We start from the raw sequence: 18668 nt of genomic DNA, 5'->3' as shown, positions 1-18668 counted from the left end.
AATAGTGTTTTGATTTTGATTATATAAAGTTTAAAGGCGCCGAGGGCACAAAAGAGGAGAAGACAGTCATGGTTGCTGCAACTGTGCGTGTGCTCTTAATGCCAAACCAAATGATACAGTAACAACATGTTTCAAACAAAATAAGGTAACTGTAGAAGCTGCACTTGGCTCCCAGAGTCACTCAGTTAAAGGTTGTGTGAGGTTTGGTGTGCGGGTTAGTATATCAGGTTACATGGCTCATATAAGGCTCTATGCCTCCTTTCATCAGCTGAGTGAGGAAGAATCGGGCAGCAACACTGCAATCTGACCCTGATGTGTTCATTCATACACTTTAATAAACACAGTAGCAGAAAAGCAGACAGACTTCACTGATGTCACCTTGTACTTCTTACACACAAGGTCATAACAACCCTTCTGACGTGACAGTGGAGAAGGTGATCGGATTGGGACGATGAGGAACTGAATTAGAAAAGTATCAGTATCAGTTTGGAGAGTTACTGTTTAACTCTGAGTATCTGTGTGCACCTTAGTGACTGGGGAGGGGGGGGGGGGGGGGGTGTTGAATGTCTTCCACTTCACTGGAGCTGACCTACGAACACAAAAGTTAATCATCCACTAGCCAGCAAAGAGAGACATAGTCGGAGAAGGGGAGGGAAGCTAGCATAGCTGCTGCTCACTGGGATAGACACACCTGCATCTGTAAACAGAAGAAGAAAAGAGGAGTCTTCATCGCTGGAGTAAAGGATCTACTTACCTGAGGGTGTAAGGATTCCAGGACACGCAATTACCTAACCCAAGGGCTTTTTTTTAGCAGTGTTGTTCCTTCCTCAATCAGCCAGTATGTTTGTGTGTGTTAGCATGTGTGTTCTATGGAGACTGTCCTGTGTTTGGATTTGATTGTGTGTGTGTGTGTGTGTGTGTGTGTGTGTGTGTGTGTGTGTGTGTGTGTGTGTGTGTGTGTGTGAGAGAGATAGAGGTGGCCTAATGGGGCTCCTTCCCTGTCCGGGATGCCAGATGCAGCATTGAATCCCTCTCCAGAGGACATGGTGGCAGAGGGAGAGGGTGAAGGTGAGTGCGGTGCATCCCAGTGGGAAGCCTTAGGGCCGGGCCGGGAGCAGTTGCCCTTCCTCAAGGTCCCAAGAGAGCTGCTGCGGAGCTTCCCCCACTCCAAACGAGTGGGATCCTATCTGGTGGGGAAAATGATCAACAAGGGATCGTTTGCTAAAGTGATGGAGGGGCTGCACATCGGCATGGGGGAAAAGGTTGGTGTTGAGACATAAAGAGACGTGCCTCACAGTGGTGGAGCATCACACACATGCAACCTTATGATGACACAGTTATAACTTGTAACTTATTATTATACTCACTTGTGTTTTAAGAAGACAGTGGCCTAAACTTGGTCAGACCCATCTGTAATTACTTTATTTCACAAGCATGACTGTTAAACGTATTTTACAGGAACAGAACTTCAACAGATTTAAAGAGGTCTGTTTCTGCTCAATATATCTGGACTTCCATAAAAGAAAAACAACACATGCATGCAGCAAATGCAGAAAATCAAATGCCATGTAAACACTATTGCAAGGTCACAGTTATGATTTATGTTCCTATTATATGTCTACAATGCAAACAAAGTCTTCCTGATAGGCTAAAAACAACCATGCTGGGAATGTTTGTTCATATTTTAGATTTTGTTTTGTGGCCCTAAACACGGACATAGATATGGATGTGCGGTTATTGTGCAGTTGAGGCAGAGCGTGTGTGTGTTTGTTAATGTATGTGTAACTTTCTTCCGGTCCCCGACCCGGTTGCCATAGTAATAACCAAACTTATCTCCAGGGGGTTTTGCTCCTCTTAACCGCTGTGACCCTCTGCAGGTACCAGACCTGTGGAAGATTGGAAATATGTAAACACAGACATCCTTTTAATTTTGAGTAGTGTGCCGGAATTAATCCCATCTAGTGGTGAAATTGTATTTTGCATTCAGATGAATAGTGCTCTTTCATCGCATCGCTTTGTTGTAACTACCGTAGCCGTTATGTACCAAGAAGCTCTGACAACATGTCCAATACCACTTCACCAGTATTCTTTCAGGTGATGAGGGTGATATTTCAAACAAACATGTGTGAGCATGTAAAAGTACTTACTCTTCGAGCAAGGTATTGATTTATGTTACCATGTTAATATTGGTTTATTTTTGGTAGCCTTCCATTACTATATCATAGCCTATAGCATCAGCTAATAACTAGACACAACACAAACGAATGTGACTAAAGTGCTTATATTGCTCTACAACACTGACAAGCAAGAGGTCGTGTCCGGGACGTCCGGATGAAAAAGCTGGGTAAAAGTCACTCTCTGGGAGCTCCAGGGGGGACAGCGGGACGTGGGCGCACCGTTGTCCTGGAATGGAAACCGGTCCTGCGCACCACCCTGCACGTCCAGAAGCGCCTCTTGCTGATGTGATCTCTTTTCAGTCACGCTGGCTCTGAACAAAATCGCGTTTAGGCGCCATGTCCCTCCTCAGTGGTTATAGTCTTCAAAATGGCAGAACAACATTGAAGCCTCCCGAGGACTTACCCGTTCAATGTAAATACAAAAAAGACATTTTTCGCTTATGAGGATGAATGAAGATAGTGATTTTAATAATAATAATAATAATAATAATAATACATTTTATTTATTGGCTCCTTTCAAACACCCAAGGTCAATTCAATTATATTTATAGTATAATATTTATATTTATTTTAGCTAATAAATTATTAAAAAATGCTGTCCTTGTAGTTTGTTTAATATGTTAGTCAAAGGACAGGTGCTGAGGAATCCGAAGTTTCTCACAGTAGCATTTGAGGCGATGGCAATCCCATCAATAGTAGCTATATCTTTAGACAACAAGTTTCGGAGGAGTTTAGGCCCAAGAACAATAATTTCCGTCATATCGGAGTTTAACATCAGGAAATTGCAGGTCATCCAGGTTTTAATATCGTTAATACATGCCTGGAGTTTAACTAACTGTTTGGTTTCTTTAGACTTGATTGAGTATCATCTGCATAACAATGGATGTGTATAAAGTGATCTAATGGTATTGCCTAAAGGAAGCATATATAAGTTGAAAAGCATTGGTCCGAGCACAGAACCTTGAGGAACAAAAGTCCTCAAGTAGACTGTTGTTATTTAGAAAGTCGAACAGCTGATTGGCTAATACTTTCTCAAGGATCTTAGAGAGAAAAGGAATATTGTCACGACACATCAAAGTGGTTGGAAACAGTTCTTAGGCTTTATTGAGAAAACTTAAACAGCACAAAAGTCCAACGTTGAGATAATGCAACTGAGGTAGTCATAAAACGTCTTAACTGAGGAATCCGTAGGACATGGGCAGGGGAAATCCAGAGAGTGCAGAGCACGAGTTCTTAGTGTCATTTGCTGACGAGACCAGACGCGGAATGCTGGGGAAGTGAGGTGAAGTAGGGCTGGAGTCCAGTGAAACACAGGTGTAGGGGATTCAGTAATCAGGGGAGAGTGAACGGGAGATATGAGCTGTGGGAGACTGATTGCAGGGTGTGGCTGAGGAGGAGTGAGTGGGTGTGGCTTCTGGGGAACCTGGCCTGGCTGTGACAAATATATTACTGTGTGCCAACTGTGTGTAAAAACAACACATCAGCATTTGATAATGTGCATTAGGCTATTTGTTTCTTATTTCTTACATTTGAGATACATTTTAACTGTCAACATTTTTGTATCCCTTACTTCCCCCTCTCCCTTCAAAAATACTGAAAAGGTGCTTAAACTTGAAATTTGGAAATCTGATCCATCATTTCCTTTTGGTTCTACTTTGTTACAACATTCACTTCCTTCTGTTAAGATCTTGTTACTTTTCTTGTCACATGGCATGAGTGAGTAGCTTGACTCGTTAAGCCTCAAGTTAGTCTCATGTGTCATTACTAAGTCAACCATTTCCTAGACTTAACCTCAACCTAAGAGGCTTTGTTGCCTAAACCTAACTTACCATCACTGACACATCCAACGCTGACATGAGAGGGGAACGTAAAGCATCATGAGTTTGAAGTTTAGGTAAACTGATCAGGCTGCAGTTTTTTACACATTGGGATGAAAACGTGTTGGTATTGTGTTAAAGATTCTTGCCAATTTACAGCCCTACAATTTGACAATTCAGTGAGATTCAGATGTTATTCTTTTCTCCATTATCCAAAGAGGATTTGCTATTTTCCAGCACTTATTTGTTATAAGCTTATTTTTCTTTCCAGTTACTTATCTTTAAAATCCCAGTGGGCAACATTTGTTTGATCATATTCACTGAAGACGACACTATGCTCCGATAGAACAACATAAATCATCCGGTTTTAGAAAAAAAAAGTGCGCCTCTACTTGCACGTAGAGTCTGTTGTTTGTTTTGCAAAAAATCGACAGCGCCCTGATCATCCTGTCCAATCAGCACACAGGGCTGTGTTCGTGCACACACAGAGTGTTTCCCCCCTCGGGTCGTACCACTATCACGGGAGGCAGTGGGAAGTAGCAACAAGCTTCCAATTCCTCGGTTAAAAACTGAAACGAGGAGGTCCAAAACAACCAAGGAAAAGAAAACACCGGAATAAGAAAGATTGCGACGGTGCCCGTGATAAAACCAGAGTCAACATTGGACCCACGTTTCAAAGGTGGCGTGATCTAAGGGATTTCAAAGGGCACGAAATCGAGGGGAAGGAGCTCGGTGGTCGTGGGGGAGGAGCGTGAGAGTTGTAAACATTAAAAATCTGACAGAGTGCCCTCGATCTGCCAGACTTGCCAACTGGGACTTTAAAATACAGATTGAGGGTTTTGCTAAATAGGAGCCATAGCCATCGATCACAACCCAGACTCAGATCCCCTTACGCTATGCATGAACATGAAAAACGGAGCCCATGGCCTTATGGTAGGGGCAAGAGGTTCCGTTCCTGTTAACATCTGAACATGTAAACTCAATTTGGAACCTGGAGCAAAGACCGTCACCCTTGATAAATTGAGGTTACAAAAACAAAAAATGTAACTTGTGCACATGTGCATGTGTGTTTAGGTGGCCATTAAGGTGATTGACAAGAAGAAAGCACGACAGGACTCATATGTGCTGAAGAACATGAAGAGAGAACCTCGAATTCATCAGATGGTCCGACATCCTCACATTGTAGTCCTGCTGGAGGTAAAATAAAATAGAAACTGATATTCATAGTCATGTATTCATTGCTGAGACAGTCCAAAGAAAGCAATGATGGAGTCTCACAACATTATACCTCAAAGGTTATCATAAATCTGCCCCTTTTGAAAAAGCTTGTTCCAATTCATATGGACATGAACAACTGTGTGTGTCAGACTCTGGAGACAGAGAACAGCTACTACATGGCCATGGAGCTGTGTGCTGGAGGAGACCTGATGGATCGGATCTGTGAGAGGAAGAGGCTGGAGGAGAGGGAGGTGCGGCGCTACACCCGTCAGATCCTCTCTGCAGTGGAACACCTGCACAAACACGGCATCGTACACAGGTGACATGACAAATACAATATGCAGTACTTCTACATGTATTAGAGACACCTCCCTTTAACCAAGTAATGTAGTGCTGATATAGCAGCAATCCAACTATTGAGATCCAAATCTTTATCGACTGAAACTATTTATTCTTTATGTAAAAGAAGCATTTGTATGATAGGTGTACCTCAGCCTAAACCAGGCTGGCAACATCTGGTTCTGAAACGTGAAGCCAAAGCTGAAGTGCCTTTAACTTGTATTATGTTTTACTCCTCTGGTTGCATAGTCTGATTGTATAGAAGTCTATGAGATAATGACATCTGACTTGATTTATTATCTCAGTAAACAAACATAAGGTTATCAACTCAAATTATGTTCCCATTTGGGGTCAAATAAACAAGAAAGCAAGGTATGCTTTAGGGTGTGGCTACCTTTAGAGTGTTATATCTATATATAACTAGAACTAGAACATGCTCATGATTGTCAGAGTCAATGAATTTCAAGGTGCCAATATCACCCAGGAGCAAGTGTTACAGCGTGTAACCTCGAGCAGACCAGGCTCTTCGAATCCATCTGCATTTGGTGTTGGTAGTAGTATTAACAGCAGTAGTAGTACTAACAGTAGTGGCAGTATTACAGTTTTTCTCAGTCGCTTTGGTGCTTTTCTCAGATCAGAATGAAAATTCTCATAACTTAGTTCAACCTCCACGACATTTAGTAATTTGTGCACATCTTAGTAGCAATTCCTCCTTCCTCTGAACAAATTGCAAATGCTTTTGGACATATATCAGTTGCTTTCATACAATTATTGTCAAGGTTCGGGCAAGACGGAGACTCGGAAAAAGGGGAGGTGAGGACCAAAATGCAGTTAAAAAAGAAAGATTTATTTAAATAATAAAGACAAGAACAAAGTATCAACCCAAAAAACCACAACGGCAAAAACGACCATTAAAGAAACACTTACAAAAAAAGGAACCAAAACACGAAGGGACACAGGAGGCAGGACGAGGTACAAAAATATCCAGAGACAAGACGTGGCACAAAAATATCCAGAGACAAGACGTAGTGCAGCATGCAGGGGAAGACAAAACAGCGACAATGAACCGACAACGAGACAGGGGAAACACACACATACACACAGGGAGGCAGGGAGCTGACGAGGAACAGGTGAAACACATTAGGGCAGGCATGGTAATCAACACGAGAGGGTGGGGGAGTCAAGACAGCAGAAACAACAAGGACCAGGAAGTACGAGACAGGAAATCACACTGAGGACAAAATTACTAAATAAAACAGGAAATCAAAACCAGGGAAACACAGAACATGACAAAAACACAGATCATGACAATTATCTGCTGTTTTATAACATTATCATTTGCTTATGTCATGTCAGTCAAAATGAACTATACTTATGGATGCTGAATAGTCGTTCCCAATACAACTAATAGTCTTCATTTCATTGCTTGAGTCATTACATAAAAAATTGTTATCAAATTCTGTCAAGAAAATTTTATACCTTTCTTTATCATTTTTTCCTGGAAATGTCTCCGAAATTGAACAATTGCTCTCAGGGGAACTTCAGCTTTCACTCATTCCAGGAGATACTTTCCTTGCTGCATTGCAAGGGATGATATCCGTTGTGATGTAGATGATAATATGTTGCCAGATGGACAGGAACGTCTGGATGTGCCAGCATGTTTTACCTATATTCATTTAGGGGGTCCCCTATTACATCTTGTATAAAATGCCGTTGCTTATACGCCAGGCCAATTTTAATGTATAGTGCTGGACATTTTACATTTTGGATCAAATCATTTTGGGGACCCCCTACTCTGCAATCCCCTAGGGGTCCTGGACCCCCTGTTGAAGATAGATAGATAGATTAATCCCAACCTGGGAAATTATGTTGTTATAGTTGCCAGTTGTCCAAAACAACAGTAAGCATTACTGGACAACAGTAATGCTGTAGGGGAACAATTAAACTTTATTAGAACTGTTAAAATATTATTTCAAATGAAAACAGGAAATTTGGGGCTGAGGCTTACCGGTGATTGGAAGTGTTGGATGGACCACCACCTGTGTGTTCAAGATGTCTGGAGACGTTTTCAAGACATTTCATTCAGTTCTTCTAGTTGCCGAGTTCACTTGTGCTATGGCTAGCGCAAGTCAATGGTTGTAGTTAGCGTGGCATTAAAAACACTCATACCGACTCCACAGTGCAGCGGTTCTATAATAGTTTGTTTACCTGCTGTCATTGCTACAGACGCAGAGTAGCCTGCAATGCTAGTTTCTTCAATCTCACAGAAATGGCCACTTTTGGAGAATATACTGAAACTTTTGAAGACTCTGATGAGGAGTTTTTTTCCACCCAAACCCAACCGTACCTGTACGAGCCTGAATATATAGAGGAAGAATTGCGCGAGAGGGATGCTCAAAGGGCAAAACGTGAACGAGCGTCTGTGGAGACCGAGATGAGACCCCCGCTGGAGCTGAGAACCGGGGCCGAACAAGCGGAGACTGAGGGCACGAGGCCCAACTATTCGTCGGTGTCCATGTGTCTATTTACCGGAGGGAATCCCCGCAAGGCGTCCAAGGGTTTACGGTTCTCCGGACGGAGCAGAGGTTCGGGTTCACGGTGCGTAATTGTGGGTTGACTGGGCCGTGGGCTGCCCGGTGTTTGCGTGAGGTTGGGTGCACTGTGGAGTGGGCAAGACTGTTTTTAATGCCATGCTAACTAGAACCATTGTCTTGCGCTAGCCATAGCACAAGCGAACTTGGCAACTAGAAGAACTGAATGAAATGTCTTGAAAACGTCTTGAAAACGTCTCCAGACGTCTCGAACACACTGGCTGAGTTGGAAAATAGGTCTTATGTCCAAAATTCCGAACTATCCCTTTCAGCTCTCAGTAACTAAAGAGGGAAAGATGGGGATAATTATTGGGGTTACACACAAATAAAAATCAGTCAAAACCAAATAAACACAGAATATACAAAACACATTTAGTGAAATAAGATGCCAAACCTAAATAACCAAGGATTACCTCAAGAACCAAAAAAGTAAAATACTAAGCAAAACAAAAAGAAATCCTTAGATCAATCAAATCTAGGCCTACTGTCACCAGTAAAGTAAAGTCAATAAATGATAAATCAATTATTAAGATAACCCAAGACACTTAAACTAAACAAAAGAAAAATCTAATGCTAACACAAAAGAGAACCAAAAGCAAAAAAACACAAATATAGCCTACGACAACGACAATACATGAATCCTTTAACAGTTTGGTCATCTGCGTGGGATGGCGAAACAAAGCTATGCATGCATTCATTAAAAAAAACAAGTTAAGAGTCCACCCGTCCAGCACCCGTCCAGCTAAACATTCTTACAAGGCAGCCACTAGTCAGAAGGCAAAGCCAAGTAAAGCAAAGCAGAAGATAATAGGCAAAGCAAAACAGGAGGCAAACTCTGGGTCTTTGAGAAGAGATGTGTTAAGCGCCATCAGGTAATGGGTTTGTATGAACTGATTTTGTTCTATGCAAATGTTATTGGTGCATGGACGCTAATAATGAACGGGGTCGATCTTTGAGTCTGAAATACTAGGTATGAGTGAATTTTTAAATTAAGTGTCTAGGGTTTCAACAGGGTACAACTGTTCTATGTATATTTGTCTTTATTGTCTTATTTCATAATCTTTTTTTTTTAGATTGGAAATGGTAATTTAGTACATAGTCTGTTCCTTTAAGATGCCTGCCTTGTCATTGAATATATTCTGTTTGTCTGAAGCTCTCGAATTTCGCAATGATCGGCCGTGGTTGGTTATTGTTGTTCTTCTGTGTACACGGTGGAATGTGTTGATGGTTTCTGCAGGTAGTTTATGGTGTTTGGACATGAATTCCTTTGGGGGATTTTTTGGGGGTCAGCTGTAATTTGTTCAGGAAAACTACATTGTCTCTCATACTGCATGCTTTTAAATTATGTGGATGGTAACAGGCGAGCTGGGTGATTATAGTTCTGACAGAGGGCCCTAGTTTCGTAGCGCAGCGCAGAGTGGCGGAGCCGGCGTAATGCAAGTTTCGACCTTGCGCATGGTCAGTTTGGCAGTTTGGTGGATCGCCTGCGCCAAGATGGGTGTGGCGGCGCAGCAGGGAGAGGCATCACAGATTCAGCTTGGCGCAGCGGAAGTTTCATGGCAAAAAGCCTCGCCGAGACTGCGCCTAAAGCTCGCCAACTCCAACCTGGTCTACTCTTGGCGTAAGGCGAATTACAGCTGGCGGATTGGCAGTTTGGCTGACAGGCACACAGTGCACACACGTCACAAAGACCTCACAGGCAGGTTTCCACAGTTCCAGGCACATTTAAATGCAATAAATAATCACAACAAGCACTATTTAATGCAACCAATTGAATCAACACGTGAATTTGTTGGACGGGGAATCCGGTGCAGCTGTGGAGCGCAGATGATGAAGACAGTGATGATGATGATGATGATGATGATGATGATGATGAATGGCCCGTCCGGCTCGTGCAGGCACCGGGTTCTCCACTATTATGTCTACTGCTGTGCGCCCTGACCCTGTTTTGTGATAGACATGCCTAAAATGTGCCTACAATTTCTATAGTGATATAATATCGGCATTATAATTATTATGACTATACGCACCCACAGCGCGTGGTGGGAGTGGCGGCGCTGCTTCTGTCATTGGGTTGTCAAGTGACAAAACTTGCACTGAACCTCCCCTAACGCATTAAAGGTGAGGAGAGGAGCTCATTTGATTGGTGAAGATCTGAATCGGCTGTGTTAATCCCAGTCCACGCCTTGTCTCCTCCTCGTCTCCCACTCACGCCTTCTTCTCCTCCCTCTTTCCCACTTGCGTGGGTGGGAGTGACGGGAGGAGTGCCTGCGCTAGCCTGCGCGGTGCACGAAACTTGCAAAGTCCAGGCGGACACACCCCGTCGGCGTGGCGCAGGTGCGCTGCGCGCCGACTACGCCTGGTATACGAAACTAGGGCCCAGAGTGTTATAATGACTTGTTTTCCTTTGTGAGTGTGTCAATTTGGTCCTGACTGAATTCCGGAGGCCTGTACTAATGTACGAAGCAGGATTTGGGCTTAGCGAAGTAACTTCAGGGTTAACTGGGTTTTCCGTCCTATGACGCTGGTTAACTTACCGGGTGTGGCGTGCTCAGGAGGGAGGATATTAATAAAGTGTAATAATTTAGTTGATTACTTTAAAGAATTTACAATCACTATTTGATCAATACCTAGTGAAAAAGTGTACTAGAAATTAACAGTTGTCACATCGCCACCCCAGGAATTTCACCTGGGGAGTAATGTTACTCCTTGCGAAGTTAAAGTGCACAAGTTCGTTATACTAATGAAGGCTTGAGACTGGATCCAGCGTAAAAAAACGCTATTATTAAACGTTATTTTAACAATAATTCCATAAAACTATCCTGCAAACACACGCACACACACACACGCACACACACACGTATCACAAATGTGCAAGGTGGATATTTCAACACATTTCACTCTTTAGACAATCCATCCCCAAAGAAAACAATTAACTAATTTAATTTGAAATGAGGGTTAAATCAATTAAACACACATAACTTGAAAAAAACAAACGACGACAAACGGAACTTTAATATAAATATATAAATATTGCGCTAATAAGATTTAACAAAAAAATATATAATAATCAAACCCAAACAAACATGCAAAGCAACGCAAAACGTCAAAGAAAGCACAACTATTTGAATTCAGGTTAACATTCAAAGTAGCTCAATATTAAGCAAAATTAATCAAGCCCAAAGCAACATGCACAAACCCCCCCAAACAAAATAGTCAAGTCCAAATGAACATGCAAAGCAAAACAAAGGCAAGCCAAGCAAAGCTAAAGCAAAAAAATAAAATAAAATAAAATAAAATAAAAAATAAAACAAAAGAAACTCCCTTTAAGAAATCAGTCCATACATACTTTAAGATCTGGAGACATGCGCAATAGGGATGCAGAGTTGATGCAATGAAACACCGCACAAACGGCAAAACAGCTGAAGCAAAATAGCAGCCAGCCAACAGCAGCGTGAGAGGGGAGATTGTCGGTGCGGGCAGAGACGACCACGCACCTTTGAACCCTGTCATAAACAAAATCACATTAGCATCTAAACAATAACTACGTTGGCAAATTTAACAGCGTCACATCTACATACCGTCAGGTGTTGAATGAACATCACAAAAGGCAAGGAAGAAGAGGCGCCACAGCGGAACGATTACCAACGTGGCCAAACAGCTGATCGTTATCACAGATGATTACCCCTTTCTCCGGCGCAGCACACGGGAGCCGTTAACAGGAGGAACACTCAATAACGCCCCAACTCACTCCAACAAAGGAGAGGAAAGGCACAGGCACAAAACTGTATGAGAGACAAAAGCCAATTTTAAGAGGATTGCTAAAATTCAGGAAAAGCGCCAACGAGCCGCGCAGCGACTGCAACATACCCAAGCAGAGCGACCCAGCTGCGAGGCGATTAGCTGAGGCGCCCAGGTGTGCAGGAAAGGTGGGGCACCCGCTGGCTCCCAGGCACCGCATGACAACTCATCCTCTGATGGGGGCCGGTCAAGAGGAGGTGAACCAAGGGCAGATGCACCACTCTGAGGGGCGGCTCCGGCCACAGCTTTCGACAAGGTGCAATGAACCTGCCGAATTTTGGTCTGATTGTCCATAGGTGCGATGGTGTACACTGATCCTCCTTCTTGGGGTGCCCTTATGACTCTGTACACCACAGGGCCCCACAGATCCCGGATCTTATGGCGTCCTCTTGCGCCATGATCCCGCAACCACACCGACTGTCCTACCTTTAATGGTGCATCCTGAACATGACAGTTATGATTCTTCTTTCGGCGCTCTGCCGCCACCTTTAACCTTTCCTGGGCCCCCTCAAAAGCAAAATGGAGGCGGGTTTGATGTTCCTGGATCCATTCGTGGACCTCACCACCACCGGGGTCTTCGACTCTACCCAACAGAAAATCAACTGGCAACCTAGGTTCCTGCCCGAACATTAGGTAGAGTGGAGACTCGCCAGTTGACTGATGGGGAGTTGTGTTGTATGGAGTAGAGCACCTTTGGCAGGCAAGAGTGCCAGTCTCGTTTCCGAGACACAGGAAAGGCACGCAACAAGTTGTGGAGAGTACGATTGAAGCGCTCGCACTGTCCGTTACCAGTGGGGTGATATGGAGTAGTGAGAGATTTTTCGATGCCATAAAGCAGTGGTCCCCAACATTTTTATCACCACGGACCGGTCAACGCTTGACAATTTTACCGCGGCCCGGGGGGGGGGGGGGGGGGCGGGCTAACACTCGCTGACTCTGGTCGCTATGGTAACGTTTCAAAATCTGATACACATACACCACAAAAATTAATATAAAGTGAAAGAAAATTTTAACTCACCACAAATTTTCCAAAGACGTCTGTTTCTTACTCATTTTGCTAGCTTGTGGGTTAAACTTTGGCGCTCAAGTGACGGAGACGTAACGGAGAGAATCCGGTCATTTTTCAAAATAAAATTTCAAAATAAAAGATTGTTTAGACACAGATACATAAAACGGAAATAATCATTTATTTCTTGTGCGGCCCGGTACCAATTGATCCACGGACCGGTACCGGTCCGCAGCCCGGGGGTTGGGGACCACTGCCATAAAGGACACAAAGCTGCCGAATGAGAGCGCTTTCAAAGTTGCGGCCCTGATCGGATTGTATATGTGCCGGAACACCGAACTTGAAGAACCACTGAGAAACCAAGACCTGGGCCACAGTGGGAGCCAGTTGATCCCGGGTGGGAACAGCCAAAGTGTATTTACTGATAACGTCAGTCATAACAATGACATTCTCTAAGCCGTTCCGGCTGGGTTCCAGCAAAGTGAAATCGATGGCCACTATTTCGTTGGGCTGGGAAGCCAACAAATGCCCCATGAAAGCGCGAGTAGCTAAGTAGTTAACTTTGCTACTTGACACCTCTTGCACTCTCTGCACCACTGAGCCACCTCTGAGGACACATCGGGCCAGTAGCACCTTTGTCGCATAGATCCAATGTCCTCTCCACGCCCTGATGCCCATGCCCTTGATGGACCTGAGCAATCACCTCATGCTTTAATGCAGCAGGTAACAGCAGCTGAAACACTTCAGCACCATCAGGACGGAAGATCCGCCGAAAGAGAACACCATCCCGCTCTACCAGCCGGGCCCATTGGCGTAGAATGGTCAGTGCAGGAGGAGACAGGTGCTTCCGCTCCTGAGGGTTGGGATGCTGCTTCTGCCCCCAAAATACCAGAACCTCCTGGAGAACAGGATCGGCTCTTTGCAGTGCCTGAAGATCAGAAGATGCATGATGGGGCAAAGCAGCAGGAACCATAACTTCTAGGTCCTGTGACCCATAGGGTTGGGCATCGAGATCCATTAGGAACCGGTTCCTAACCTCCGGTTCTGGTTCTTAAACGTCCGCACTAGTTTGTTTGTTTTACTCCGCTCGCACTAGTTTGTTTGTATTACTCCGCCCGGCGTGCGGAGACTCCGCGATAGAACGATCAGTAACGAGTAGTCTGCGCTACTATTGCCAAACCAGTAGTCAGATTAAAGTTACTTATCCAAATACACGGCGCGTTACTATTTTTGTCAGTAAAAAAAAGATCTGCTTTCTTCGTGCGTCTCGGGGGTGACGTATGTTAGCCGACACCTTCACGGACGGTCGCGTGTAGTCTGCTATACCGGCAGAAACGTAAACAACGGAGGGGGAGAGATACGCATTTTCCAGCTGGAAATACAAGCATTATTTCGACTTCATCTCAGCAAAAGATGGCAACATAAAGGTTCGTTGTACACTCTGTGTTAACAACAAAGTGTTGTCTACTTTCAAGAATACAACGTCAAACTTGAAAAAACATTTAGAGTCGCAGCATGGCACAACCACATTAAACGAGCAGGTCCCGCCCGGTGATGGTGAAAAGGCGCAGCGTGTGAATAAACAAGACGAGTTCTCAATTTCACGGAGCTCCTGCTAACTCAGTCTGTGCTGAAATGCGAGCGGAGTCTGTCTTGAGTGTTTAGTGGAGAAATGTCTCGCTGCTTGCTGGCCCCGCCCCCTCCCTTCATCATCACGCCGCTCATACTTGAGGACTGTGTTCATCCTTTGTTCCATAAAAAACACTCCTTGCTGCTCTAATGCTGGTTCAATATTCATAAAAATGTTCATTCATGATGTTACTGCCATTACAATATGCAAACAATTATTTAAGTTAAGTGAAGTCAAGAGTACTACTTTTCAAAGTAACTGTGGCAACACTGGACCTGTTGACCTGCACCTCAAAGAATCGGAATCGAGAATCGTTTAGAACAGGAATCGAAACAGAGGATCGGAATCGGGATCGGAATCGGCAAAATCCAAACGATGCCCAACCCTAGTGACCCAGGTGGATGCTTTCGAGATAATACATCGGCATTCTTGTTGCTCCTTCCAGAGCTATATCTCACCTCAAAATCGAAAGCTGCCAGTTGTGCTGCCCACCGCTGCTCGGTGGCACCAAGCTTGGCCGAGGACAAATGACTGAGCGGATTATTATCGGTAAAGACGATGCATTTGTGACCCAGCAAGTACTCCCTGAATTTTTCCGACATAGTCCACTTGAGGGCGACAAACTTCAATTTCATGGAGCTATAATTTGACATATTGCGCTCCGTAGGCCTCAACCGTAGGCATAAGCTATGGGCCTGACCTTCCCGTTTTGTTCCTGAGAAAGCACGGCTTCAAGGCTACCATGGCTTGCATCCACCTCCAAAATGAAAGGTAAGGAGAAATCGGCGTAAGCGAGCACTGGTGCAGAGGTAAGTTTAGACTTCAGGGCTTCAAAGTTGCGATGACACTCTTCTGACCAATTTTCCACCACTGCTCATTCTGACCCCTTAGATTTTCTGCCAGCTAGTTCAGCCACCAGCTTATGTAGAGGGGTTGCAAACTTGGCAAAACCTTCCACAAAGCAGCGGTAATAGCTGGTGAAACCGAGAAGTGAGCGTAGGTCAGAGATGGTGGTGGGTGTCGGCCAGTCAGCGACCACATCTACTTTACTTGGATCTGTGAAGACCCCTGGTCGGAAACCAAGTACCGCACCGCCCGCTGGAAAAACGCACATTTCTCGAGCTTGGCCTTCAAACCCTGCCCCTGCAACCTCCCCAGCACCACCTCCAACCTCTCCAGATGATGTTCCACGGTGGAGAAGACCACGATGTCATCCAGATAAAGGAGCAGCGACTGACATTGTTGGTCACCGAACAGCCGCTGCATCAACCTCTGGAAGGTGCTGGTGGCATTGCAGAAGCCCAACGGCATGCGATTCCACTTGAAGAGGCCGAATGGAGTGCAAAAGGCCGTCTTCGGCCGGTCAGCCTCTGTGACAGGGACCTGGTTGTAACCGCTGGCCAATTCAAGGGTAGAGAACCAGCGGGCACCAGTCAAGGCGTCCAAAGATTCCTCGATGCGAGGAAGGGGAAAGGCGTCCTTCCTGGTTTTGTTGTTGAGCTGCTGGTAGTCCACGCAGATACTTATTCACCAATACAATCGGGGAACCATAAGGGCTGCTACTCTCCCTGATGACCTGAGCCTGCTGGTTAATGTGCTCCTTAACAACCTCGTACTCTGATGGAGGGATGCGCCTATAACGTTGCCTAACAGGCACATCATCCAAGAGGGTAATATCATGGCTGATCAGGTTGGTGCACCCCAAGTCTCCCTCATGGGAAAAAAAGACTGAAGCGTACTGCTGAAGAAGGGATCGCACCTTTACTTGATCTCCGACTGACAAGGTGGACAAATCAATGGCCCCAATTGAATCGGGCAAGACTTCAGATGCAGTCTGAGAAGCCGTTGTAGCATCACTAGTTGGCATGTCGGTAATGCCTGCAGGCATACTGACTACCCGGACCTCGTCCAAGGTGCCTGCAACAGTGCGAGGGTACAGCAAAACACTAGTGGAGCCAACATTTACAATCGGGATGTATGCAGTGCCTTGTACTACCTGAACCAAAGCAGAGGAGGCAAGCAGTCCAGCAGGCAAGCCAGACTTGGGGGGGCTCAAACAACACACTCATACCCGAGTACTGCTTAGAACATGTTGCTGTGACGATTTTCATTGTACCACCAGGGATACGGCATGCCTTCTTACCCCGAATCTTAACCTGCCCTGTGACACGCTGCAGGGGTTGTCCGCTGGCCTGATGGCACTTCTGCAGTGCTTGTGTAACCGACTCTGGGGCCTCAAACACTGAGGGCAAAGTGAACAAAGCCTGCCCATGCCGTCCAAAGAGCGCATGGTAACATCTACGAATGATGTTCATCCCCAGAGCAGGACTAGAATACACTAAAGATTGTGAGAGTTAATACATTTTCAAAGCCCCAACATCACCCAGGGTCAAGTGTTACAGCAACAGTGGCGAGAAAAAACTGCCTTAATAGGCTTTTAGGCAGAAATCTCGTGCAGACCAGGCCCTTGGGTTTCAATTGTATTTGGTGTTGGTGGTATAGTAGTAGTAGTAGTAGTAGCAATACTGGTAGTATTACAGTTTTTTTCAATCGCTAACAAGCACTTACCCATACTTCAGATACTTTTTCTAAACTCTTAACACAGACTCACACCTACAAAACACAATTGGCCAAATGGATCATTTTCTTCTCAAAAACACATTTTGTTAAATATACTAACTCTTCATTTCAAAATAGAACACATCTTTCTCTGCACACACACACTTTACCAAAACACTGGAAATCTGACTCAAAATGAAATGATTCTGTCAAAGAATAACACTTTTTTACTTAACAAGGTACATGCAGTCAATCAAAGTACACCAGGTTTTAAAATACAGGCTATTGTTGACATTACAATAACTGCATAGACTTTTATGTTTCGGTTTTACAGGTATTACAGTTTTTCTCGATCGTTTACACACATTTTCTGAAAGCATGCCTCATACTCTCAAAACTCTACACACAAATCAAAAAAACACACACACAATGCGCAAAACCCCTCAATTCTCCTGCGAAATGAAACTTTACATTCAAAACAATGTTATTTCTTCTCAAAATGGTATTTTGTTGTCAAATGACACACACAAACCATCATATGAATAGACATTTATAAGAACCAGTTGAACACTGATGTGCTCAATGTAAAACACGATGAACACTTCTTCTCCATTTACCATAATGACTTAGGCCTTTTTTTGTTCAGTGTTACACTAACTACAGACAGTACATACATAAATGTGTTGTAAAATATTTTAGAATATTGTTTTTATATATTTTATTTTTCCCACAAGAATACTGTAATGTACACAGTGTTCATCCAAACCAACACAAAGTTGCATATACAGTGGTCTACATACAAAACCAGAAGAAATGACTATACAGTTACAAAAAAACAAAAAAACAACAACTATCCCGCATCCTCTCTTCTGTTTCGGTCTGGCCACAGCACCTCATCCACATCACAGGCAATGCAAGCGATGGCCAAGCAGCGGGGGAAATATCGCCTAGCATGGCAAATCCATGCTAGGCTCCTCCTCGTACTCTCACTCCTCTGGCTCTGCCTCTGTTGCCAATGTTGGCATCCATTGCTCCAAAACAGAAGAGCTCACCTGTTGCACTTTTATGCTAATGCTCTGATTGCAAATTGTAAAACTGTGTTGCAGGTGTTTTCCCATGTGATGAGTCAGTGTGCATAGTAGGGAAATTAACTTTAGAATTTTGAATGGCAGTGTGTTCCTTGTGAAAACAAGAGATTTTCTTCATGAAAATTGTGCCAAATGCAGAGAATTGTGTGTAGTGTTTTGAAAAAAGTGTGTTTTAAAACTGCAATTTGAGTGTAAAGCAGGAATTGTGCTTGCAGTTTAGCAGAGTTAGTTCAGGGTGTTGGTGCATGAGTTACATGTTGTAGTCATTGTGTCTCAAGTACCAGTATTTGTGTGTAAACAATTGAGAAAAACTGTAAAACATGCAATCCATTGTTTTTACACTACATTTCTTGGTTGGGAACTGTATGTCTACATGTAATGTTCACATTCAAAAGCATTCCAGTAAAAAGCAAATCATTTCCCCCCTTTACTGTTTACTACA

General features: G+C 44.1%; 1 protein-coding gene across 1 annotated transcript in view; it reads left to right on the top strand.

Moving 5' to 3' along the window:
- Positions 1 to 926: 926 nt before the first annotated feature.
- The window catches only part of LOC311027265 (uncharacterized protein), a 30094-nt gene continuing 12352 nt past the window's right edge, over positions 927 to 18668 (top strand). Inside the window, exons 1-3 of the mRNA XM_084031197.1 lie at positions 927 to 1262; positions 5069 to 5191; positions 5362 to 5531. Of these exons, the coding sequence (XP_083887323.1) occupies positions 1008 to 1262; positions 5069 to 5191; positions 5362 to 5531 (548 nt within the window). The 5' untranslated portion in view covers positions 927 to 1007. The remainder of the gene's footprint in view (positions 1263 to 5068; positions 5192 to 5361; positions 5532 to 18668) is intronic.

Source organism: Eutrigla gurnardus (assembly GCF_963514095.1).
Source record: "Eutrigla gurnardus genome assembly, chromosome: 16".
Lineage (NCBI taxonomy): Eukaryota > Metazoa > Chordata > Actinopteri > Perciformes > Triglidae > Eutrigla > Eutrigla gurnardus.
This window is presented reverse-complemented; position numbering and strand designations above follow the sequence as displayed.